The 26,977-nt window shown below is 47.4% G+C and overlaps 1 protein-coding gene and 1 pseudogene across 9 annotated transcripts in view; both read right to left on the bottom strand.

Annotated features, from left to right (window-relative positions):
• Positions 1–26,977, bottom strand: part of LOC142565818 (ADP-ribosylhydrolase ARH3-like) — a 110,154-nt gene that overhangs the window by 28,148 nt on the left and 55,029 nt on the right. For all 9 annotated transcript variants that reach the window (XM_075676363.1, XM_075676362.1, XM_075676356.1 and 6 more), the window contains one exon: positions 14,839–15,055. In XM_075676363.1, coding sequence (XP_075532478.1) covers positions 14,839–15,055 — 217 coding nt within the window. The remainder of the gene's footprint in view (positions 1–14,838; positions 15,056–26,977) is intronic.
• LOC142565817 (uncharacterized) lies at positions 8,114–9,990 on the bottom strand (annotated as a pseudogene).

Here is a 26,977-nt window from a genome sequence, read left to right on the forward strand (position 1 = left end):
ATGAAATAAAGAAACTATAAATTAATGGAAGTGAAGAGTGGATGAAAAAACAACTTGCCGCAGGTGGGGAACGATCCCACAACCTTCGCAGGTTGTGGCATTGATTTATCGTTTTCTTATTTCATTTATTAAGCAGAAGTAATTTCCCATATGTTATCCTTGGTGTCAGTGTTTGTTGGCTTATGTATTATTTGTATGTTACAAGGGCAGATAATTTTCAAGTTTTACATATTTTTAAAAATTGCCTGTGGTAGATAGTATAATCCTTGTTCTTGAACTGGATTATTTAGTCAGACAATACTAGCACAAGAAATCGAAACACATATTCAACTAATTACAAAAAATTCACTGACTGACTTCTGAATTGGTTACTATACAGCACATATTGCAATTTACAAATCATAGGCACTGAGCCTATGAGATGTATCCACTTGAAATGAACTCACAGGATGACAACACCAGTTTAGAGATATTATTTCCCAAAATGAGACAAAATATGTGGGCATTCCAGTTACTTTTATGCTTCAATGCATAAAAGCATATTGTTAAAAAGTAAGTAAACAAAGTAAACAACAGTGCATTGCAGTGGAGATTTTAAATGGCACATATATAGAAACTAGCCTTATCCTGGAAATTAATTCTAAGTGTAGGCGCTTGGTAAACTCACTGGCTACAATTCTGAAATTGCAATATGTGCAGCAAGGTAACCAATTAATAAGCTAATTAGTGAAATTTTGTCGATTTGTTGAATATGTTTTGATTTCTCGTGCAAGTAATGTACACCTCTCCGACTAATTCCGCTCAAGGACTAGAATTATGTCTGCAACAGCCTATATTTAAAAATTCCATAAAACTTGAAAATGATCCCCTGTATATAAGACAGTAAAAAAATATAACAGCATCATTGACTTAGACACCACAATGCCCCCAATAATAAAGAGCCATATTTATTCATTTCTCCAGGCTTGACATCACAAAGACCGTATGCTGCATGTGCTAACAAACACTTTGTAGATTACTGTCTATTTGATACCAAGAAGCAGTAATAATATAGAGGCATATCACAAAGCCAGTGAAATATGCTCAACAAAGCTGCCTATCAATTATATTTGTAGGGAGCTGGGTTTAGCGGAGGGCAAGAAATACACATTTTGACAACTTGAGAACGTAGAGTCGAGTGGCTTTATTCAAAAGTAAAAGCAGGTTTACCGAGTGGTTGTGGTGGCACCCCGCCGGGTGAGTAAAGGGCAACGACCCCCATGGCGAGGCAAACTGGATTTCCAAGGAGCGGGGACAACGAAGTGATAGACGGTCGCTACAAGGGCTCCCCTTTAGAATGCCAGAGGCTTAGGTGTGAATGGCGGAAAGAATGAATAGTTAATGTTCAAGATAGGCTGGTTTTACGTGGTCCCACAACACTGTCTCTTCTTTGCCCCGAACACCAATGTTCAAGGTTTTCTCTGAACGCAAAACCACATGAAAGGGGCCTTCATAGGAAGGAGTCAATGGTGGCTTGATAGAGTCCTGTCGTGGAAAGACGTCTGTGGTTGTGTCCATTGTCGGGAAACTAAACATAGGCTGCCCACAGGCGATACGTGGGGTTGTGAGTTGAAGCTGGTCGAGCCACAAATGTAGCACGGCCGTTGGCGGAGTGCCTTGCTGGGCGCCAAAAAATGCATGGAACGCAGATTGCTGACCCATAGAGCATCTCCTCTGCGCTGACTACAAGGTCATCCTTGATTGTTGTTCACAGCCCCAGTAATACTAGGGTAGCTTTTCCACCAAGTGCTGTCTTTCGAGTGTGGCAGTCGACGACGCCTTCAGTTGTCGGTGGAGACGCTCGACCATGCCCTTGCTCTCCGAGTGGTAAGCCATGGTGTTATAGGCGCATGCCGAGCAGTCTCGTTAGGACAGAAAAAAAGTTAGCTTTGAAATTGCCGGCTTTTATCAGTAGTCATGGGCAAAAGGCAACCGGACTGTGACACTCACGTAAACAACAAATAGTTCCGCCACTGTTTCGGCCGTGATGTCTTGTAAAGCCGTCACCTCAGACCACCTACAGTACCGCTTGACACACGTGAGGAGGCACTTGAAATCTAGGCATGACGGAAGAGGCCCCACCAAGTCTAAATGGACGTGATCGAAACAGTTTTCTGGTGGTTGAAATAGCTGCACTACTGAACTTGTGTGCCGGGTCACTTTCACACTGTCACAACTTCACACGCTTGGCAGCTTCTTGCCCAGCTTTGAGCATATTTGTTGATCCCTGGCCAGACAAAGTGGTCTGTGATAAGCCTCTATATCTCCGTGATGCCGGGATGGCTTAGCCCGTGCAGTTAATTGAATATTGGCCGCCAAAACTGATGTGGCAAGAACGGGTGAGCAGCTGCCTGCGATGTGTCGAACGTGAACAATGCTGTTGTGTAGGGAAGCAGCACCTCTACAAGCTGGAGCAACGGGCCCTTTTCCCACAATTGGCACAGCTCGGGGTCGTTTTGCTGGGCGAAGGCTAGAGCTTGGAAATTCACAGGGCCAGCAAGCATAGCGCTTATCCAGAACAGTGAGTCAGCTGCCTGATTTTCGATCCCAAAGATATAGCGGATGTTTCTAGAAAATTCTGAGATAAAGGAATGTTGCTGAAGCTCACATTCTGAGTAGGAGGAACTGTTGTTCTTGAAAATGAAGGTTAACAGCTTGTGGTCAGTCAGAATGTACAAGCTACAGCCTTCGAGAAAAAAAAAACATAAATGCTTGACAGCGCAAAAGATGGCCAACATTTCCCGCTTGCAGATGCTGTAGCAAGCTTCTGTAGGTTTGAGGCACTTTGAGAAGGCTAGCGGCCTCCAGTCTGTGCCGTCATGCTGCTGCAGTACTGCACTCACTGCCAAGGTCGGCGTATCTACCATAAGGCGAGTTGGCACATCGGGCAACGGATGAATCAGCAACATTGCGGTCACCAACCACGTTATGGCTTCCTGGAAGGAATGTTTGAGCTCTAAGGACTAGTGAAAGGTAGGCGTTTTTATTTATTTTATTTATTTATTTATTTATTTTTAGTCACGACGCAGCAGGTTGGCAAGCAGCTGATAACCTTGCGCACAGGATGGCATGAAGTGCCTGTGAGAAGTTATGAGCCCCAGAAACTCGTGCAACTTTCGGAAGGAGGTTGTTGAAGGGAAGTCCTTGATTACCTGCACCCGTGATTCCAGTGGCTTGATGCCTTACAGTGAAATACGATGGCCGAGAAAATCCAGGGCTTCAACTCCAAAAATGCATTTCTGGGGCTTTAGGAACAGGCCGTGTCCATCTAGTCACTCAATAGAAGGCGAGGGTGCTCTTTGTGCTTTTCGTCTGTGCGACTTGCAATGAGAATGTCATCAAGGTAGATGAAAATGAATGGGAGTCTGCGTGTAACCTCATCCGTGAACCTTTAAAAAGTTTGCACCGCATTCTTCAAACCGTAAGGCATACGGACAAACCAAAACAGGCCAAATGCGAGCGATTCCTGTCTTCAGAGGGTTGCTGGGTTCGACAGGAATTTGGTGGTACAGACTCAGCAAATCGATCTTGCTGTATATTTTGGTTCCCGCAAGATGGGCGTCGAAGTCATGTATGTGGGGAAGGGGATATTGATCTAGAGCAGTGACGGCATTCAAAGCTCGATAACCACCATAAGGCTGCCAGTCTCCACTGTCCTGCTTTGGAATCAGATGGAGGGGTGAAGACCAATTGCTGGAGGAAGGAAAAATAATGCCGAGCTGAAGCAAGTGTGCGAACTCACGGCAGGCAACTTCCAACCTCCGTCTAGCGAGCCTCCATGGCCGGGCGGCGACAGGTGGGCCAGTGGTGGTGATACGATGTGTCACCTTGTGCTTCACGGGCAGCACATCGTTTTGGAGCTTTGCGAGTTGCAGGTACTCAGCAAGTGTCTTGTTGTATGTTGAGACCAGCTGAAACTTACGGATGCCAGATGAGGTGAGGTTGGACTGCAGGCCAAGTACATCAAGGAATGTGCTGTTATTTTTTAGGCGTCGATGACGAAGGCTCGCATCTAGGTTGAAATGGCTGAGGAAGTACGCTCCCTGCATGGCAAAGCTGACGTCGGCGACCACAAACACCCATCTGTACAAGCGCCAGAGTTGAAAACGGGCCTCAACTTGCATAAACCAAACACGGGGATTCTTGGGCCAAAAGCTGGGCAGCTGAAGCTGTGTGGCGATGACAGGAGACGTAATCATGGCGTCGTCTCTGTCAGCATGAGTAGGAACAGCATCGTCCATGGCTAGCGTCAGAAAAAAAAAAAAAAACATAAATGTCCTGTGTCACCACTTGCTGGGAGCTCGGTTTAACAGAGGCAAGGAATACACGTTTTGATAGCTGGAGAACATAGAGTCGATTGGATTTATTCAAAAGTAAAAGCAGGTTTGCCAAGTAGCTGTGTTGGTGCACCTGTAGGGCGAGCAGGGGGCAATGACCCCACCATGAGACAAGGCACGGAGAGCAATGGGAATGACCCCACGGTGAGGTAAACTGGATTTCCGATTGGATTGGAGAAACTTTATTTATGCCTGCAGTTGGGCGCTCGCGCGCCCCGACGAGGGCCTACGTCATCCTCGAAGGTGCCTTTACTCGGCGCAGGTCTCCGTTCGCCGTTGCCGGCTCGCTGGGTCCGTGCCTTTCGAGCGCCTCGAGGACCTGCTGGATGGCCCAGAGCTGATCGTCTCGGTCGTAGCTCTTCGCGGCTGCCTCGAGCCGCGGTGGGAGTGTTCTTGAGTTAGCGTCTTCTGGATATTTAATGCAGTCCCACAAGATGTGCGTGTAGTCTGCGGTCTCCCTCCGGCAGACTCTGCACATATCTGTCGGATATGTCTCGGGGTACATGCGATTCAACAGTTTCGGGCTCGGTAGCGATCCGGTCTGGAGCTGTCTCAGTACTACCGCCTCCGCTCGACTCAGTCTCGGGTGCGGGGGTGGAAGAGTCCTGCGAGCCAAGCGGTAGGCCTTCGTGATTTCATTGTAATCCGTCATGCGGTCCTTGGTTCCGAACCACGTCGGACGGTCTGTCACCGGGGCGCGGTTGGTTAGCGCTCGCGCCGCGCCGTGTGCCGTCTCGTTATGGTTCTCATTGCGTTCCGACGCGTCGCCCGCGTGCGCCGGGAACCACTTGAGTCGTACTTTTCGTTCGTCTAGTTTTACCGCTCGCAGTACGCGCTCAGCCTCCCTGCAGATTTGCCCTTTGGCGAAGTTTCGCACCGCCTGTCTTGAGTCACTCAGCACCGTGTGGCAGTCTGCGTCGGCGATGGCCAGGGCGATGGCTACCTCCTCCGCTTGCTCCGCTTCGGTGCTTCTCACGCTCGCTGCCGTCCTCGTGGCGCCGGTTGACGCCTCTATAACGACCGCTGTGAAGGCGTTCCGTTGGTATTCGGCCGCGTCCACGTAACGCGCGTGTTCGTCGTTGGAATGCTGGTCGATGAGAGCCTTGGCCCTCGCCGCTCTTCTTCCCTTGTTGAACTCGGGATTCACGTTCCTCGGTATGGGGTCGATTCTGGTCTGGCGTCGGACCTCTTTGGGGACGGGGAGCTTCATCTCCACCTCGTTCGAGCGTCTTATTCCCAGATTGTCCAGTATCTTCCTCCCGGCTTTGGTCATGGACAGCCGCTCCAGTTGAGAGGTCCGTTGCGCTTCGGCTATTTCTTCGAGCGTATTGTGTAGCCCGAGCTGTAACAAGCGGGTCGTGCTTGTGGACTCGAACAGGCCCAGCGCTGTCTTGTACGCTCTTCTGATGAGCACAATGATTTTGTTTCGTTCGTGTTGCAGCCATCTGTGGTAGGCTGCAACGTACGCGACGTGGCCGATGATGAAAGATTGGACGAGCCTAATGAGGCTCTCCTCTCTCATGCCAGCCTTTCGGGAAGTGACTCGTTTGAGGAGTCGAATCGCGTTGGCTGTTTTTGCCTTGAGACGGGTGATGGTTTCGCCGTTCCTTCCGTGCTTTTCGATGACCATGCCTAGGATCCTAATTTTGCCGACCTCGGGGATTACGTTGCCGGATTTGGTCACGATTCTGATTTTTTCGTTTTCGCGTTGTCTAGTCTTGCCTCTGCTGTATTTGGTAGGTGGGAGTATGAGAAGCTCCGATTTGCTCGGCGAACATCTCAGTCCGGTGCCTTCCAGCTGGTCTTCTATTGCGTCGACGGCGGCTTGCAGCGCGCCCTCGATGTGGGCGTCGCTGCCACCGGTCACCCATATCGTGATATCGTCCGCGTAGATGGTGTGCCTGACGTCTTCGATGCACCCGAGCTTTTCGGCCACTCCGATCATTACCAGGTTGAACAGCATCGGCGAAATGACCGATCCCTGTGGTGTTCCGGTGCTCCCGAGCTTCTCTTGCGTCTGTAGGTCGCCTGCTCGTAGCTCGACGGTCCTGTCCGTGAGGAAGTCCTTGATGTAGTTGTAGGATCTTTCCCCCATGTTGAGCTTGGAGACTTGGGACAGAATCGCCGAGTGTTTCACCTTATCGAAGGCGCTCTGCAGGTCGAGCCCTAGGATGGCTTTGTTGTCGTGGGCGCTGCCGCCATCATCGATGATTTGGTGTTTGAGCTGCAGCATCGCGTCCTGCGTGCTGAGATGCTGTCTGAAGCCGATCAAAGTGGCCGGGTACAGCCCTTCTCGTTCCAGGTAGTCTTGCCACCTGTTGAGCAGGACGTGCTCCAGCACCTTGCCCACGCAGGACGTGAGCGAGATGGGCCGGAGGTTATCCGTGTCCGGCGGCTTCCCCGGCTTGGGGATCAGGATGGTCTTGGCTGTCTTCCACAGCTTTGGCAGCGCTCCCGCTCTCCAGCACTTGTTGTAGTATTGTGCGAGCTTTTCAATCGAGCCGTCATCGAGGTTCTTGAGCGCCTTGTTCGTGACGAGGTCCGGGCCGGCTGCCGACCGGCTGTTGAGGTCGTGCAGGGCCGCGCGTACCTCCTCGACGTCGATGTCACGATCGAGGTTCGCGTTAGGCAGGCCACTGTACGGCGCATGTTGTTCGGTAGGTGTAGTCGGCAGGTATTTGTCGTTAATGCGCCTGGTGACTTCGTCGACGCCGTGTGCTGAGACCACCCGATGTATGAGCTTGGTGAGTCTGTCCCATTGGTGCGACTTGGTCTTCGTTTCGTCGAGCAGGTGCCGCAGTAGGTTCCACGTCTTCCCGCTATGCATCTGCCCGTCTGCCGCGTTGCAGATCTCGTTCCACTGTTGCATGCAAAGAGCGCGGCAGTGATCCTCGATCGCTCGGTTCAGCTCCGCCACGTTCTTTCTCAGTCTGCGGTTAAGCCGTTGTTTCTTCCAGCGATTTAGTATCGACTGTTTGGCCTCGATGAGATGCGCAAGCCGGCTGTCTACTTTGTCGATCTCCGCGCCCGTTTCAATCTCTTTGGTCGCGTCGCGTACGCTCTTGGTGATTTCGGCCGTCCACGAGTCGATGTCTTCGATCTCGTCGTCACCGTCGCTCTTCTGGCTTCTGGCGTCTCGAAAGGCATCCCAGTCTATCCATCTGTGTGTTTTGACGCTGGTGTCGTTGTGTTCCGGTATGCCGATTTCCACGATGGTGTGGTCGCTGCCTAGGTCGATCCCCGTGTATCTCCAGGTGATCGCGCCCCGGATGTCTTTCTTGACGAACGTGAGGTCTGGAGTGGTGTCCCGGGACACGGAGTTACCAATTCTCGTCGGATGTGTCGGGTCCGTGATGAGGGTGAAGTCGAGTTCCGTGGCGTCTTGGTACAGGTCGCGGCCCTTTGCTGCGTACTTGTTGTAGCCCCAGGCAGGGTTCATCGCGTTGAAGTCTCCGCACGCGATCAGGGTGTTACGGCCCGCTGCGGTGCTGGCTCTGTGCAGTAATGTCTTGAATCTCTGTTTTCTCTGAGATGGCTTGCTGTAGACGTTGAGCAGAAATATGCTTCCTTTTCTCTTCTTGCCAGGGATGATTTCGGTCAGTGTGTGCTCGATCTTGAGATTGCTTTGCAGCGCATGTTCGACGAACGTGAGTCCCTTCCTGACCAGGGTGCACAGTCCTCTGCCGTCGGGCGGTCCCTTGTGCACTCTGTAGCCGGGGAGGGACTGTGCGTCGGTTAGTGTCTCTTGTAGTAGTATAACGTCTGGCTTGCGCGCGGCATGTACGATGTGCTGTTGGATGACTGCCTTCTTCCTTCCGAAGCCGCGACAGTTCCACTGCCACGCGGTTACACCTGCTGCTGCTGGTGTTGCGTTGGCGGCCATGATTGCGTTGCCGTGTACGGGGCTCCCTGGTTGGGTGGATGATGCGCGAAGAGGGGCGCAAACGTCGGGTGGCCTACCATCGGCTGTAGGGTCCTTTCGATGTAGGCGAATCTGTTCGTGTTATCGGCTCGGTAGGTCTCCATTGTTTGTTTCAGTGCTGTCACTGCTGCGATGTTTGTCGTGATTAGCTGTTCGAGTTTGCTGAATGTCGCTTCGAATTTCGCTTCGAGGCTGTCGATGCGATCGTTTTCTGTTTGCGTGTGCGTGGCCTCGATGGCTCGCTTCTTCGGTGCCGGTTCCTCTATGGCTTTCTCCTGGATGTTCGTTGTCGTTTCCTCGGTCTTGCTTGTGCTTGGCGGGGGTCTCTGTAGAGGCTCGTTGTTGCATAGCAGCAACTGACGAATCTCGGCAATCTCTTTCGTGAGGTTGTTGATGGTCGCTCGCAACGCCGCGTTTTCGTGTCTTAGGAGCTCATTTGCCTCCCGGGCCTTATTAATATCTTCTTTCTTCGTGGTTTCGGTGATTTTCTGCACGTTCCTTATGTTGTTTCCTTTCGCTGCGTCGACCCAGCTCACTCGCTCACGTGACGGTGACGTTTTCCTGCCGAGGCTTCTCTTGCAACAACTGCTGTCTCTGGATTTGGGCGCGCGGTTTTCCGATGGGGTCCTTGACTTTCGCGCAGCTGGCGGCTTGTCCAGTGGCGGGAAATCGCTCTCCGACAGCAGCTGGCGTTCGGCCTGTCGGCGCTCCCATTGTCGCTTGCGCACTACGTAGGGGATCTTGTATTTCGCCTTGCACGTTCGGTCTCCGGTTGGGTGTTCGCCTCCGCACAACTGACATATTGGGGTACAGCGATGGTCTTCTGTAGGGTTCGCGAGTCCGCAGGCCAGGCACGTCTTGATTGTGGGGGTCGGGCAAACGTCCTTGCGGTGTCCCACTCGGCCGCACTGCTGGCAGACGTCGATCTGTTTCTTGTAGAGGCGGCACGGAATCAGGGTGACTCCGTATCGGACAAAGTTCAGTACCTTGGGCCCCTGGAACACCACAATCGCAGTGGTCGTGCTTCCAATCCTTTTTGAGGCCACTGCTAGCGGGTTCCTCTCGTTGACGATCTTTCTATCTAGCTCTTCGGCGCTCGCGTCGATGGGGATGCCTCTGATGACGCCTCTGATGCCTCTGATGATGAGGTGTCGTGAGGTGCCGTGCGATATGCGCTGACCTCGTAGGGTTTGCCTTGAATGGATATTTCCTGGATTTTAGCGTACCTTGCCGCGTTGTCTTCGTTCGGTGTACTTACGACCATGATGTTCTGTTGTGTGTTGGGGCAGATGGTGTCCGCGGCGCTTTCCTCGCTCGTGATCTTGGCCGCAGCGAGTATGGCCGCAGCGACGGTGGTGGTGCCGGTCTTGACGATGTCCAGTCCCCCTCTGGGTCTGACAACTATCTTGGTTTCTTCTAGTGGCATGGCTGGCATGTGTGCTGCCTTGATGGCCGAGGCTCTGACGTTCTTGTAGAATTTTGACCTCGTGCTTGTTTGACACCCGCCGGGTGTGTCGGGCTTGCCGCTGGCGGGGGTCCGCTGGCGCAGCCTCGACATGCGTTCCCCCGCGAGCGTCCATCCGGCGTCGCTGTGGTATTCCTCGGGTGATATCTCTGTTCCCTGAACTTGAACGCACATGTGATTGTCCACGATCATTGTTGTTTCAGAGGGCGCCTCCATCTCGGAGCTGACGAGTGGCAGCCGCCGAGGTGTACGGCAGGCCGCTGCCGGTGCGACGGTATTGTTGGGCCGAGTATCCGCGGAACACGCCTAAGCCTAGCAATCCTCCGCACGGCGGCAGTAGAAGCAGTCACGAAATATGGCAAAGCACCTCTGGGGTCAGCTGGTATCGGTCGATGCCGCTCGCCTTCACGGACACATTGGTGCAAGCAAAACTTTGGAACGAGGTAATTAGCACTGCGTAATTGGCTAGCAATCACGGAGCCGATCTCTGACTAGGGACGAGCGCTTCTTCTTCGTCGTCGTCCTCCTGGATTTCCGAGGAGCGGCGACAACAAAGTGATGGACGGTCACTACATATTCACCAAATGTATTAGTCTTTTTTCACTGGTTTCGTGGTAACTGAACGTGTGTCGTTCAAATGGTGCTCCCAGTTGATGCTCATCCAAGGGATTCAGGGCCAGCTCTACCATGTCAAGCATAAGTGGCCGCTTATGTATGCTTCCAGTAGCACGGATGTGCACTATCTCTATCTACCTTAAGTAGGCATACTTTCAGGATTTAAATTCCTGTGAGCATCAGGTGGTCAAGTTTTTATCTCTCCGTACACACCACCATCTGCACCATGGATTGCATTTCTCATCAGTATGCATGAGGAGAAGTAAAAGTGCTAAACAAAATATTGCAATGCTGAGACTCAAATTCAAAAATTGTTTTCTCAGTGAAAACGCAAATTATTTCGATTAAAATTTCCATGGCGAAAGTTGTTATTCTTCTCAATTACATCCACTTTTCTGAATATTTTTGCCATGGCCCATCTTAGTGTGTTACTGACTAGATCTAGACAGAGGTCAAAATAGCATTTAGGCCAAATTCAGGCTCTTACTTTAGACCCTGTATGCAGTGCCGAGGCGAAAATAAAATTTCAGAAGATGCACATTTTATGGATGTTCAATGAAAATATATCCAGGTTTTTTTTCGTGACCACTTTTTGGAAAAAATGCCACAATTTGCACATTTTTAGCTTGGTGTTCATGGTTAAAGAATAAACATACTTTGTGAAACTGTTTTCTAATGAAAGAATAATGTTCAGAATGCAAAAAACATGTTTGAAATAATGCGCGAAACAGTATATTTTTGGCAAATTCTTGTTTTGCACCTGGTTTTCAACAGTTTTGTGAAATTTAAATGGCCCTCATGGGGGGGGGGGGGGGGGTGCAAGAAGTTTTTTCACTCAAAATATACTGGGAAAATACTGTGCAGCTTATAAGCATATACATGAAATTTTTTTGTAATTTTTTTTAGGGAAATGGATATTGGTCAAGTGCCACGGTTCAGACATTTGGTGTTGAATGACTCATAAGTGCATTGTCAAAGGAAAAAGCAACAAAAGTTGGAAAGCAGAGTGCACTATGTCATTGAAAGCGAAGTGGTAATTGGAAAGCCAGCGATGTTCACAAAAGGATGGACTGGTATTTGACATGAATCTTTCAGAAAACTGGGGCTCAACGATTTCTTCAAAAGCGTTTGTTTGATGACGGTACCTTGCTATCAAAGTAATGCCATGTGCTTCAGTAGCAAAACATTAGAAAAAAACTGCCCATACATGTTGAATGCTTCTAGCAGTCCCGACTTCTGTTTGGGTTGACAATCTGAACACAATTGCCTAAATGTCTTGCTGGTGTAGTGAAAGTCATGCAGAATGTTTGGATGCAGAACACAGCTCTATTTTACTGTAATGGCAGAGTAGTATTCTCAGAAGCTGTAAATTAGCACTTCTTGCCTATAATCAGTGAATACCAGTGTAGGGGTTGTTGCTGATGCATCATTTCAATGACTTAGCAGCAGCTACAGGCACCTGGCTAGGAGACTTTACACATTCTGCAAAAGAGCAGACTACTTATAGTTCCATATTTATTAATAGAAGTTCGTTTGAACTTTTCACTAGTAACCTCAGCTGGATAAGCAGGTAGTACAAGGAGTCTATTCACAACAAAGACCTTCATTTGCTCTCACACTTTTTTCACGAAAGCAGACATGGCACAGTTGCATGATTAGAGTCAATGGCCCAAAAATATGAAAATTTTAAAATTTTATTAGATTAATCCAAAAATGCGGAACTTCACACTTTCCTGTCCGCACCTACACCCATCAATAGCCCGTTATCGATGGTTTCAACTTCAAATTTTGCAGCACTCGAGGTGCTTTGAGACAGCTAGCGTCATCCCGGACATAAAAGAGGAACTATTTTTTTAGTTTCGCTTTTGTGTTTCTTTTTTTCACCGTGGGGGGGATTTTTAAAGTGCGTTTTAGTTGGTTGTGACGAGGAGTCGTAGCTTCCGACTTGGTGTCGACGTCACGCGCAGATGCCCTTCGGGAACGGCGAATTTCTAAGAATTCCGACGAGTCTATGTCAGAATTTTCTGAAGGTGGTAGCAGCACAGACTCGGAAGTTATACCTCAGCACGGATGGCAAAAGTGCATCAAATAGCCCCGAAACATCAGCAGGTATCCGCCGGCAGGTTTCGTTTCCTACTCCAAACTATTTCATAGCTGCCATGCTCAGTTCTAAAGATAACCAGTGCTTTCTAAAGGTCACAGTTCTTATCCGCAGGGTGTTAACATTGTTTGAGCAGGACCACTTGCCAGTGGTGGCGCAAAGAGTATAGCTTTGCACAAGAAGGCAGCTGGGTGTGGACCTCGGCACTGCGCAGTAACAGTTAAGCCTGCCTATAGCGAACCTCCATACAACGAATTCCTCAATATTCCAAAGTTTTTTCTCTTCCTCGACATTACTCCATAGAAGCACATGTATTTGAGACCTCTATGTAACAAAGTGGCAGCAGGAGACAGCCTGCAAATAATGAATTCCCCAGACGACCATCTAGTGATTCTGCCCCACGTTTTCTTATTTTAACACGAGCAGCAGCCACATGCATCTCCTGCAATTGCCTCGCCTACAATGGAGCGCGAAGCGGTGTCGTGCTTGGCACGCACTTAGCCCCGGCGACAGCTAGGCTTCCCCAAAGTGACGCCGGCGTAAAACAAAGGGATGCAAGGAACCACTGCACAACACGCCCCGATGACAGCAAGGCTGCCGAATAGTGCCACACCGCCGGCGCAGAAAAAAGGGAGGAAATACGTGGACGACTGTTCTGCGCGCACACTGAGCCACCCCATGCGTCCCTTAAGCCGCCAACACAATTCTTACCAACACAGCTGTGTCCTTCTTTCCTCGTCCCTTCAAGCCTCATCTTGCTGCTTGTTGGCTTCTGGCAGCTCCGGCAGTGCGCCAGCCTCTGCACTTCACTTCATTAATCTGACACCAAGTGACACTACTAGAAGAAAAGGAACTGTAGCTTTCCGTGTATCATGAGTAGTGGTGTCTCTCTCTTCTCGTCGCTCATTTTTGAGGCCGTGCATGCGTGCAAGTCGGCTACTATGTCCAAGCATCCAGTCACTTCATCCAGTCACATCCATCAGGCCTGCCCGATCTCGCCGAAGCTTGGGTTTCACCGCGCGTAAATGGAGCAGTCCCAAATGAAGTGCAGCTTTGTGATTTTTTTGTATGCGGATGACTGCGCCGTCACTACCAGAGAGATGTTGGATGAGGCACTGGTGGAAAATGTCCGATATCACAGTGACGACAACGGATCTTCAGAGGTCGATTCATCATGTGTTTTGCCTTCCGCGAAGGAAGTGCTGGATGCCATTGACGTTTTTCCCTGCATCGTGTGCTCGCTTGACGATGATGGTGCAGCGCTGTGTTCCTTGATGTCTTACGAGCCTTCACTGTTGCTGTCCCACACGAACAAGCAACAGAGCAAAATAAGTTTTTTTGTTGCTAAATAAATGAGTTTTGGGTGAAGTCTGCCTCCAGTACCTCCGTTTGATTTGTGCGTTTATTTTTCTGATTTACATGCTGAAACTGCATATAACAAAAACTTCTTTGTAACGGAATTTTTCGAGCATTTGTCAATTCTGTTATATTCAGGTTTAACTGTACTGCACTCTACAGTGATGTGCAGTGGTTTATAAGAGCCACCGCATGAGAATGATAGCCACTAGGGCTAACATTTTACTTTGTATATAAAGAACTTCAACAGCTACAAAGCTTATGTTTGCAGGAATATTGTATATAGCCTTTATGTTCAAAATGTAATTTCGAAAACTTTTTAATGTTCTCTGGGTGCAGAGCAGCATCAATGTTTTTAGTTTTCTTGCTTTCGTAACAAATTTTTTTTTGAACTAACCTTTTCCGAAGAATTGTTAATAAATGTTCACTTGAAGATAATGCCATTAGAAAGCACATTCCTTTTTCTACAAATTTCTTTTCCCCAAATATTGCCTATTTTCCCGCGGACAGGAAAGTGTTCACTATTAGCCCACGAATGAGCACTCACTGAAGGACTTAACATCACCCTCTCAATTGCCCCATGTAACCTCCATCTCCAAACCAACTAGCTGCAGAGCTTCCAAGCATCTGAAATGAAGCCATTCAAGAATACTTCATCAGCACATGAAACTTCAGCTTATTATTCTGCACCCTCAGCTTTATCAAAGCACACAGCGCTTCTGAATTACCTATTTTTCCTAGTCATCTGTAACTTCTACAAAAGACAACAAGCTATAAGGCATTCTGTGCCCCCTTCAGCAGCCCTGAAACAGATTACTGTCTCCTTCGGAAAAAGTCTGCATGCTACTGCAAGACTGCACACGTGCAAGAAACTAAACTCAAATTCATCATGCATCTTAGTTGTTCACTACAGCTAGGTAAAGGTGGAACAAACGATCAACTTGCAGTGCAACATAGTTGAAGGGCACTGAGGTGTCAAGATTTGTATTGTAAATGCAGATACCTGAACTGCTTGTTTCTCATCTCCGTAGTAGTACAATGAAACAGGTGCAACCCGCATGGCGGCGCCATTTCCATAGGAGCCAGCGCCATCAAACTGCTCTTTAGCAGGTCCGTAAACATCTTCATACTTTTCTTTGGCTAGTGCAGCAAACACCCTTTTGACTTTAGGACCATATTCATGTTTAACTTCACCGTTTTGATAAAAATCTTCAGTAAACCTGCAAAGAAATGAAAGAGCATTTATGGTCCCTGCAACACCCCACTTTCAATTTAGCCTCATTAAATTTGTAATCTTTTGCCTTGAAGTTTGGCAACAATAACAACAGGACACATTAAATTAAAACACCTGCTGCTATGCTTCCAGAAAGTAGTGCCGCATTCAGAAATGGCCACAAAAATCAGGTGGAAGCTTCTCAAATTTTGGTTCTTACAGTATAACTCATTGTGCTGCAAAATTAACCCTCTCACGGTCAATTTTTTTCGCCATATGCGACCGCCCAGGATAGATTTTTTTTATTGCAGATTCGAATTCTTCTCAGGGACCTATTTCGAAAAAAATTTACCGTAATTTTTTTAGGGTGCCCGTAAAGTGAGAAATAACTATTTTGTGTTGGTATATATGTACTTTTTATTCATGAATAACAACAATAAAAAAAGAAAATAAACTTGTAAGAATAAAAAATTTGATGCATTGTTATAGTTCAAGGCTTAGAATATGCGCACAAGAGAATGTTTCACAACTCAAACATTCCTGCTCTTACACTAATATTTACGTCCACAGCGTAATCGAACTGCATAGGTGAGTGCACCCAGGAAAACTATGTGGTTGTCCACCCGTCAAAAAAAAAAAGCGAAACGTGTGACAAAAATCCAGTAATCTTTATCTTATCATCAATCAGAGGCAATTAGATATCACAAGTCCTTCAAAAAAAAAAGGAAACGCATGCACGGGGGCATCCATCCCATGCTCACCCCTGTGAGCACTAAACGTGTGAGAAACAGGCGGCCACCCTTTGAGCAATTAGTAATGAGATAGCCATTAGTTTTGCAAGCACAAGCCGAAACCGCTTGCAGAACAAAACCCAAACTGCCGTGCGCCAATGCGCAAGCGGCAGTATATAGATGCGCCTGAGCAAGCTAGCTCTAAAACAAACCATGCAACGAAAACCGAGAGAGGGAAGCATGAGAAAAAAATTCCCTGTATTCCCACATAGTGGCAGCACATGCCAGGAAAGAAAAAATGAGCAAATTGTCGTGCTTTTTAAACATAGACAGCACCGTAAATATATGGCATCAACCATTTTGGACTTGTTCGCGGCGCCGCATATTTACATCATTGACCCTAAAAAGGTCATGACTTTCTGCTCAACACATCTATGATGACATGTACAGTATTGGTCAAGAGTTCCAAAGCCATTGCGCACGTGAACGCATTGGCCTTCAGACGAGTGGCAGAGCTCCTGAATTAACTTTGGCACTTGGGAGCTGTGGATGGTAACAAAGAAAAAGTGTCCCTTTCCTTCCTTGGAACCTTGGAGGTGCTAGAACTGAATACAAGTCCTGCTGGATGGCACAAATTCAACATGTCCGCACACACTACCGCCTGAAAATTTTTGATAAGGGGCTGTACATACTTGCCAACCTGTGAACTTGAGAATTTGTAAAAAATCCCATGGACACAAGTGCGTAAGCGGAGAGCAGCAAATAGCATGAGTTCACCCTGAGCATACACACACCTTTAGAGGGACAGGCAGGCACTTTAGTAATGATGATTTACACCTTTACAGACAGTACATAAACAGCCGTAAACTTGGAACAGTAGATACTGAGAAGCAACAGATTGATTTTAGATCGCAGTGGCTTTTCCAGGATTGCCGATTTGGTCTGCTTTAAAAACATGTCCGAATAAATTTGTATGAAGCAAGTACTACGCTAGCATATGGCATCTTGCGCTGCCACAAGCAGGGATGAAAGCTGCCAAGGAAGTTTTGGAGCAGCTCTGGGAGCAGTAAATTTGGCACTTTAGGGCAGGTTTAGAGCAAGAATTGTCCATTTTAGAGCAGTAAATACACGTTCTGGTGCAGCATGGCAAAGGTGAATATAAGTGTAGTACAGACATATGAAGAAAAGGTGTTCCTTATTTGACTTTGCAGAACACTATTAGGTTACGGCAGATCAGTTCTGCGGAAGCCCGCAAGGCAAGCAAAATGCATGGCAGGGAAAAAATGCCATCCACCTAGCCGTAGCAGAAAGCTACCAAGGAAATCCATGGAGGTTTCACAGAAACCACCATTAAATTACATGCTGGACGTGCCAACTAAATGTGGCCAAGAAAAAAATAACCGGAAGGCTTTCAGAGAACAGCGCCCACTCTTTTTTGACAGGCTTGTGTTAATTCTAGTAGAGTTTTTTTTTCTTTTTTCAATGTGAGCAAGCAAGTAATATTTAATTGTAATGAAATAACATTTATTACCATACTATCTAAATACGGTGTTAACGAAAAGTATGTGGAATAAGTTGAGAAATTACCAATAACAGCATATATAGCGACCTAGGTCTGGTGTGGTCATTCTTTCCGACAAAAAGAAAATAAAAAAAGAAGCCTAGAAATTTTTTAAAAATCTACAGTATTTACACGATTGTAAGTCGACCTCCTCTTTAAAATTTGAAAATCTGAATTGTGGGGGTCGACTTACATTCGAAACCAAAGCCTGGCATCGCAAAAAAAAAAAAAAAAAAAAAAAGCGAGACCAACGGGATATCAGAAGAGCTACAACGTAGTTCCAATTTTGTTTGCTGTGCAGCCCCACCCGTAGCTTTCTGCTATCCCACGCATTTGTTCATTTTTCGGAACAAATATTTTTCAGTTTTTCAACATTTTTGAGAGTTTTACAGTGCACACAGCACTCATGTGGGGGTGTCGATAGTTCATGGAAGTGCCGCTGTTCCATTTGCGGCGGCATCCCCAGAACGGCAGCACTTGCGGCGAGTATCGATAATTCGTGGAAGAGCAGACACTGCTCGCTGCTCGTGTGTTCCTCTTTCCCTGTAGCTCTTTAGTTTCATGCGTTTGATTTGAGTGCCCGCCACGTGCTACTTCCGTGCTTCCTTAGTCGTCATGAGTGCTCAGAGTCCACTAAACATTCGGCACTAATTTACTGTGGCATTTAAGAGGGCTGCCATCGTTTACGCTGAAGAAACAAATAACTGCGCAGCGGGCCGCAAGTTTGACGTTTCTTATGGGTGGTGACCATAGGACGGTAAGAGCTCGAATTAGCCTAGACTTGAGGCGGGAACAGAAGAAACTGGTACACAAGAAGCCAATCCAAGAGTTAGCGGTAAGAGGGAAACTAGAGGACTCCCGGATCAAGCTACAGAACAGGTATTCGGCTTTAACTCGGGAAGAGGACCTTAGTGTTGAAGCAATGAACGACAATCTTATGGGCATCATTAAGGAGTGTGCAATAGAAGTCGGTGGTAACCCCGTTAGACAGGATACCAGTAAGCTATCGCAGGAGACGAAAGATCTTATCAAGAAACGCCAATGCATGAAAGCCTCTAACCCTACAGTTAGAATAGAACTGGCAGAACTTTCAAAGTTAATCAATAAGCGTAAGACAGCTGACGTAAGGGAGTATAATATGGATAGAATTGAACATGCTCTCAAGAATGGAGGAAGCCTAAAAGCAGAGAAGAAGAAACTAGGAAGTGGCAAGAATCAGATGTATCCGCTAAGAGACAAATCCGGCAATATTATTACTAATATGGATGAGATAGTTCAAGTGGCTGAGGAGTTCTCTAGAGATTTATACAGTACCAGTGACACCGACGTCGATAATGGAAGAGAGAATAGTCTAGAGGAATTCGAAATCCCACAGGTAACGCCGGAAGAAGTAAAGAAAGCCTTGGGGAGCTATGCAAAGGTGGAAGGCAGCTGGGGAGGATCAGGTAACAGCAGATTTGTTGAAGGATGGTGAGAACATTTTTCTAGAAAGACTGGCCACCCTATATACACAATGCCTCATAACCTCGAGCATACCGGAATCTTGGAATAACGCTAACATAATCCTAATCCATAAGAAAGGGGAGGCCAATGACTTGAAAAATTTAGACCGATCAGCTTACTGTCCGTCACCTACAAAGTATTTACTAAGGTAATCGCAAATAGGATAAGGAACACCTTAGACTTCTGTCAACCAAAGGACCAGGCAGGATTCCGTAAAGGCTACTCAACAATAGACCATATTCACACTACCAATCAGGTGATAGAGAAATGTGCGGAATATAACCACCCCTTATATATAGCTTTCATTGATTACGAGAAAGCGTTTGATTCAGTCGAAATTTCAGCAGTCATGGAGGCATTACGGAATCAGGGTGTAGACGAGCCGTATGTAAAAATGCTGAAAGGTATCTATAGCGGCTCCGCAGCCACCGTAGTCCTCCATAAAGAAAGCAACAAAATCCCAGTAAAGAAAGGCGTCAGGCAGGGAGATACGATCTCTCCAATGCTATTCACCGCGTGTTTACGGGAGGTATTCAGAGACCTGGATTGGGAAGAATTAGGGATAAGAGTGAATGGAGAATACCTTAGTAACTAGCGATTCGCTGATATTGCCTTGCTTAGTAACTCAGGGGACCAATTGCAATGCATGGTCACTGATCTGGAGAGGCAAAGCAGAAGGATGGGTCTAAATATTAATCTGCAGAAAACTAAAGTAGTATTTAACAGTCTCGGAAGAGAACAGCAGTTTACGATAGGCAGCGAGGCACTGGAAGTGGTAAGGGAATACATCTACTTAGGGCAGGTAGTAACCGCAGATCCGGATCATGAGACTGAAATAATCAGAAGAATAAGAATGGGCTGGGGTGCGTTTGGCAGGCATTCTCATATCATGAACAGCAGGTTGCCGTTATCCCTCAAGAGAAAAGTGTATAAAAGCTGTGTCTTACCAGTACTCACGTATGGGGCAGAAACCTGGAAGCTTATGAAAAGGGTTCTGCTTAAATTGAGGACGACGCAACAAGCTATGGAAAGAAGAATGATGGGTGTAACGTTAAGGGATAAGAAAAGAGCAGATTGGGTGAGGGAACAAACGCGGGTTAATGACATCTTAGTTGAAATCAAGAAAAAGAAATGGGGGGGGGGGGGGTGCATGGGCAGGACATGAAATGAGGATGGTCATTAAGGGTTACGGACAGGATTCCAAGGGAAGGGAAGCGTAACAGGGGGCGGCAGAAAGTTAGTTGGGCAGATGACATTAAGAAGTTTGCAGGGACAACCAGGCCACAATTACCGTACTTTCGCGATTCTAAGCACCCCCCTCTATTTTCGCGAGAAAACTCAGAAAAAAAGTTTGCATGCAAATCTAAGCACCCCCATATTTGTTAGGAAGAGCGTGTAGCCAAGGCCGCCAAGCGCGCTTGCCCACTCTGTCATCGAGCCGGAACCGTCGGAGTCCCGAGGTGGCCCGGCGTCCGCGACTCGAGTACGCCGTACAGCCGGACTGTACGGCTGTACGGTGAAAGCTGCAGAAAGCGTCCCCACCAACCATGGCAAAGTGAATTTCGGACGCGGGGAAGCGGGTCCAAGTGGACGTTGTGGTCAAATCTTAAGAAGTACTCGATCCCAAGTCGCTTAGACGGAATGGAAGACGACCTGCTGTGGGATACCGAGAGTGGCGGTTCAAGCGGTGCGACGAACTCGAGCGGCATTGATAGTAACTGAGCATCTGACACAAGCGATGGGTTCACTGTCTGCACCGATTTTTCTTTTGAATGTTTGCAAAATAAAATGTTATTTCTCGCACCCGTATCGTCGTGATGTCGCAGTGAGAAGAGGGAGGGGGGGGGGGTGATTCTAGATTTTTCGAATCTAAGCACCCCCCCCTCACTTTGGGCATCGCGATCGTGAAAAAAGGGGGGTGCTTAGAATCGAGTAAATATGGTAGTACATGACCGGGGTAGTTGGAGAAGTATGGGAGAGGCCTTTGCCCTGCAGTGGGCGTAACCAGGTTGATGATGATGATCATGAATGGGTGGTGTAAGAGTGGCGACGGCAGCGAAGCAAAATTTTCACCTGTGATGGCAAGTGAAGAGGTTTCCGCGGGCCTAAGTCGGGACGCTTTCCGGAGCTGAAGGCCCAGCTTGCAGCGTACGTCGCCGAAATGCGTGATCGGTCCCTGCCAGTGACGTGCGCCATGGTCATGAGACAAGCCTGCATCTTTGCCTTTTAAGGACCTGCTCCGCCGCGAGTACGAGTGGCTGGCGGCAGAAGACCGCGAACTTACGCCAAGCGGACATGGCAAAAGAGCCTCCCAGATGGCTCTGTGTTGTTGGGTGCTTGTGGCATGGACTTGTGTATGTATGCAAATGCGGAATTTTGCTGGATGGCAACGTGCTTCAGGACCGTAGCAGCAATGACGATGGCAGCACTAGTGAGTAGTAGTCCAGTAACCATGCCAGCTACTAATAAATTTTTGTTATGGAATGCGCCCGCAAGTATGTTCTTCTTTCTTTTTTTTTTCCCCTGTCACACGTGATATTGGCGGGGGGGGGGGGGGGGTCTACTTACATTCAAGTCGACTAACAATCGTGTAAATACGGTATGTGACAATGTTGACAATATGTTCCCGCTCCAGTGATATAAGTGATCTCAGACATAAACATCATTATCAGTGCATTGTGTGTATTACGAACGTGCAGACCTGGGCTACAGTCCTGTAATGGTTTGGAAAGCAAACCGCTACACAAGATCGCGCTACTTCACATTTGATAGGGACTGAAGATAGAAGCCAAAAACTGCTGACGCTGCTTGAGAAAATGGTGGTTACTCATTCCCAGTGCCCCTATTTGACGAGGTTTGCGTAAAAATTGATGCAATCTTTCATCCAAAGAAGCGTCACGGCCACAGCGGGTTTTTGCTTGTTTTTATTTACCATATTTACTCGCATAAAGATCGCACTTTTTTGTCAGAAAAATTGCCGCAAATTCAGGGGTGGGATCATTACGCGGGTTAAATTTTCCGCGAAAAGAAAAAAAATTTTTTCGTCCCACGCTCGCTGCGGGACACCAAAACAAAAATGGCGGCCGGCGGAGCAAGCCGAACGCGCCGAACATGATTTTTTTTCTTCTTCTCGTGAGTACATTACGTGCATTGAAACAGTTTCTTCCGTATATGTAATGAATATTATCATTAATATCGGCAAGTTTGCGGCAATAACGTAGCCATGTCCACTTTGAGGGGACAGAAACAGACGGGCGCGCTTAGCTGCCAGTGACATGGAAACGCATGGCCGGCATGCTGCGGAAACTGCGGTATCTGTCTTCACTACTATCCTAATACGGCACGTTTCCGCTAAGGGTGCGCGAATATCTTAGCTGTGTTACAAGCGTCGGCGCATGAATAGCGTACACTTTTAACGTATGCGTGTAAACGTGGCTGTTATCACTGCCGTGCACGATTTGTTGCGTGCCCACGAGTGCAGATGAAAAGAATCGAAAGGCACATTTTTTGTTTTTATTGACCAGAACCATTATAAAGCCTACAGATAATAATGGCAAATTTGATTGTACCTCTTTTTGTCATGGAAGTGCGGTAAGTGATGAAAGTAATGAAATGAGGCATCTACTTAAGTATGTTTGGTGCGTGCAGACCGCTTGGCTTGTCTTGAAGAGTTGTTCGCGTAGCATTCGACAGATGGTAAGCACGATCATTATTAGCTAGACTTGGCACTTGACGCATCGATGCGGCAAGTTCAGGGTGCAATCATTACACGGGAAATTTAAAAAAAAAATCTAATCCTGACAACAAAATTTAGGGGTGCGATCATTATGCAAGTAAATACGGTATTTATTCCCAAACTTTCTTTCTCGTTAAAAAAAATTCACCAACAATTACGATACTTCCTAATGCGAAATTTGAGAAAAGCTCTACATGTGTTTTTATTTCACAATATAGTGGCTGGCATGGACAATCTGTCTCGTGCAGCACGTTCCAAATGGAGCGAAGTGTGGCACATCTGCCTCACTAATCGAGAGATTGCAAGAGGCAACACATGGGAGACACGTGGGTGCGATTCACAGCAGCCACTCCAGACAGGCCTCCGCTCATGCTGAGCCTTGTTTTCATACAGACGACATGTGCTACTCTGGTGCCACGTCATACCCATCATTGCAGCACAGCCCGTCTTGCACGGCACTACGATTTTCTTACGCTTTTGTTCCACCGCCAACGAGAGCGGCCCTTCGTCACAGGGAAGTCATACCACCAGTGTCGGCGGCAACAACACCCAAGGGAGCGTCACGTCAAGCCTTACTCGTAGCTGCTCACCATCGCCCCTTGCAGGAGCAGCAGTGATCCCTGTCACACACGCCAGTACCGTGGACTGACCTCAGCAGCCGATGAGCGTAACGCTCCCCACCTCACGGCACCCTGCCCCCGCTCGAAAGTGCAGGGGATCGCCCACGCGGCTGTGGCCGCCGGCAAACTCAGCGCATGCACAGGCTGCCTCCCCTCAGCTCCTCCTCCACCTCATGGTTCTGCTACACCCTCTCCTGCACTTTCCTCCTCCTCTTTTTGCTATGGCCTTTCTTTCATCTACCGCAACGCTCCGTGTTCGTTTTCATTCTTCATTACACTCGTTTACGCCACCACCACCGCCGCTCGCCTCAGGAACGAGCTATGAAGAGCTGCACTCTAAAAAGTCTTCACGGACACTAGGTTGTTATCAATTCTGTTATCAGTCATTTCACAACATCATCCACAACTTTTCATTCACATCTCAATTATGTAAATTTACAAATTTAGCTAATTAAATGTATTCATGCACAGTGAACAAGAAATAGTCACAGTGGCCACCATGAACAACACCCATCAAGGTACACCGAACGCCGTTTGCATTAGCTTGGTCTGGTCTCGTTCACGCTTGTTTCGATTGTCATTGTCATTGCAATTGTTTTGTAGTCTGACCGTATGCGCAACGAAAATTGTGTAGTACAGTGAAACCTTGTTAAACCGTAGTTGGCCGGAGCTCGGAAAAAGTACGTACTAAACGGTAGTACTGTTTAACCGAAATAGCATGACATCGTGCCCACGGACCTGTCAGAAACAGAACACGTAACTCAGAGAGAGTGCGATGAAAGGCAAAATAAACATGCAGTATTTATTCACTTCACGCGACAAAAGTGTTATTTTCATTTGATGCCGCGGCAGCCTAGCAGCGACGACAGTGGCCTCAAACTTACTGAAGCTGCGTGCCAGCTTTTCAGCCAGCCCCCTCTTCTCGGCAAGCACTCGTATGGTAGATTCCTCGTTGGTGTTACGTATTCTCGGTGCACGTGCGTGGTAGCGCTGCAGAAGTCGCGGGGCGCCTTTTTCATTGTGGGGTGCTGTTCTCGCCGCGACGATTGCATTCATGAGGCCAACATAACACGCAGCATCGGGCACTGTCAAGCGTGAATCGCCCGTTCTGTCACTTTCCGTGTTGTCCTCATCACTGTCGCTAGTCGGCACTTTGGCAATAACAGAGGTAACAATGGCGAAAGGTCGAACCTCATAGCCGACATCTCTTCGCAGTCGCAGCAGTGCCGCCGAGCAACTTCTTCGCATTCCAAATGCCACACACCGTAGTCAACAGCAGATCCCTGTTGCGTACCAGTGCCGACATCTTCGTGTCACGTTCGATAGCACGACGTCTAATTTTTATTCTATGCTGAGCACCCAGCGTCATTTTTTTATCCAAGCTTCGGCATGATGCGAGTCCTCGTGTGCACTACGCCACAACGCTCTCTGGCGCGGCACCGAAATGATGTTGATGTGGCTTCATGTGCAAACGCACAGGGCGCTTGGAGGCTGTTCCAATATCTGAGGCTTGTTCTGCCGAGCCGCTCGATGGAGACAACACACTGCCGTGTTGGTACGACAAAAAGTGGAAACATTAAATATTAACCAACACGTATGCAATAAGCTGGTACGGTTTAGGTGGATACAAAACCCCTTATGTTCAATGGCCACTGAGTTGGGGATTTGACTGTACTACTTTTAAAACAAAACTACTGTTTTAAGCGGGTACGGTTTAATGAGGTTTTCACTGTACTTTCTGGAAGCGACATGGCACCAGTGATTACAGTGGAACCTTCGATGAGTCACGTATAAAAGCAGATGCGCTTGACCAGCAGATCAGATTTTTGACCATCTCCAACTGTGCTACATGTCTCTCTCAATTTCTTTGCCTCAATATATCGCGAAATGAAAACATGTATAGAGCTGCACTCAAATTTTACATTAAAGAGTATCGTAATCATCGGTGAATTTTTTCTATCATTACCAACATCCTTGCAATCATTGTAGGTCATATCAGTACAGCTGAACCTTAATACAATCAACACAGATATAATCAAACATGGATATAACAAATTAACAGATATAACGAAGCAAATATAAGATTTGGTTGGTCATGCTTTATATCAAAGGATTATTCTGAAATAAAAATGTGGCATCCGACAGTATCGGTTGCAACAAAGCAAATGTTTGTTTGCACAAGCCTAAAATATAAAGGGTGTTTCACGTAACTTGAGCCAGACATTAAAAATACGCAAATGCCAGTTACGCAAGACTAGCCACTTAAGACATGGTTATATTGCGCTCAGTTTTACAAACACGATATTAAGGAAGGACAGGACATGGATGGACGCAGCGCAATCTACCAACTGTTTAATACTGTTAAAGAACGCGCTTATATACAAGGAGATATGGTGCGGGGGGGGGGGGGGGGGGGGGAGGGGGGTACATATAAAAAGATATGACAAGGTGACGACAAGTGATCGTAGTTTGAGTCAGGCATACATCGTTCACATGCACCCGTTCGCCCTGGCAAACTCGACCTCAGCTTTGATAAGCGCAATGGACGGAGTGCTTACGCACATCTCTTTTCCTTTAGCTATCACGAGCGCCTCCCATATTTCTCGCCCCGTTTTTGTTTTTGATGTTCCAATGACGGTGGTGCTTTCTAGTAGCGGGGAGCATTTGCATTGTTTGCAATGTGCAGCCAAGTTGCTAGGTGCTGTCAGAAGCTGGCACGTGTATTTGTGCTCCCGTAACCTATCATTTAGACAACGTCCAGTTTGCCCAATGTATACTTTCCCGCAAGCTAGTGGGATTTGGTAAACAACTGAAGTAGCGCATTCCACGTACTTTTTCACGTGCTTAGTCTGACAGACCGTAGCACTAGGGTTGGCCTCTGTGGGTCCTCCATTCACCCTCTTGCACATGCCTTTTAGTTTTTGTGGGGCGGAGAACAGAACTTGAACATCATGGCGTTGGGCTGTCTTTTTATCCTATGTGACAAGCCGTGGATGTAAGGCAACACCACGCGTTTTTTCAATTTTTCCTGTGTTTTCTGCCTTTTCCTGTTGGCTCTGATTTCGGGCAACAAGTTTTCACAGATTTGCACCACCATGCTGTTCGGGTACCCACTGTTTCTTAAGCGGCTTACTTGCAAATCGGTGCTCTCCCAATGCTCTCCTTCCTTAATATCGTGTTTGTAAAACTGAGCGCAATATAACCATGAACGTTCACCAACTAGCCCCCTTCATTGCTTCACTCAAGACACTTTGTATGTATTCGTGGGCTTCTTTCACGATTGGAAAAATTTTTTATGTAGTGCATATTGAGCAACAGAAATCTGTATTAGTAGTTTTTCCTGTTGCTCTACAATTTTCTCTTGCTATTTATAATAACTGAGAAGTTGATTTATTAATTAAGCCTAATTATGTAATAAGGTGGAATGCAAAAAATAATTTGAGCATCTACAAGCAATGGCAAACAACATCACTTTGGTTCTGCCCACCTATGTAGCATTTGCATATTTTTAATGTTTGGCTCAATTTTAGGAAACACCCCGCATATTCTTGTAGCAAAAATGTCAATTACAGCCACTGATCAATTTTTCAAATGCCGAATTTTTCGGACCTGCACAATTCCTGCAGTAGCTCCACCTTCCCCTAGTACCAATGTTTAACGGCAAAATCCGACATTTCGGGCACCGTACAGTGTTTCGAGCATGAGCCACATGTGTCATGCCACAAATATGGCAGCCATGAACAAAGTTGCTGCCATGTCGACTATCACAAAGCCGCAA

The sequence above is a fragment of the Dermacentor variabilis genome, unplaced genomic scaffold (genome assembly GCF_050947875.1).
Source record: "Dermacentor variabilis isolate Ectoservices unplaced genomic scaffold, ASM5094787v1 scaffold_12, whole genome shotgun sequence".
NCBI classification, from domain to species: domain Eukaryota; kingdom Metazoa; phylum Arthropoda; class Arachnida; order Ixodida; family Ixodidae; genus Dermacentor; species Dermacentor variabilis.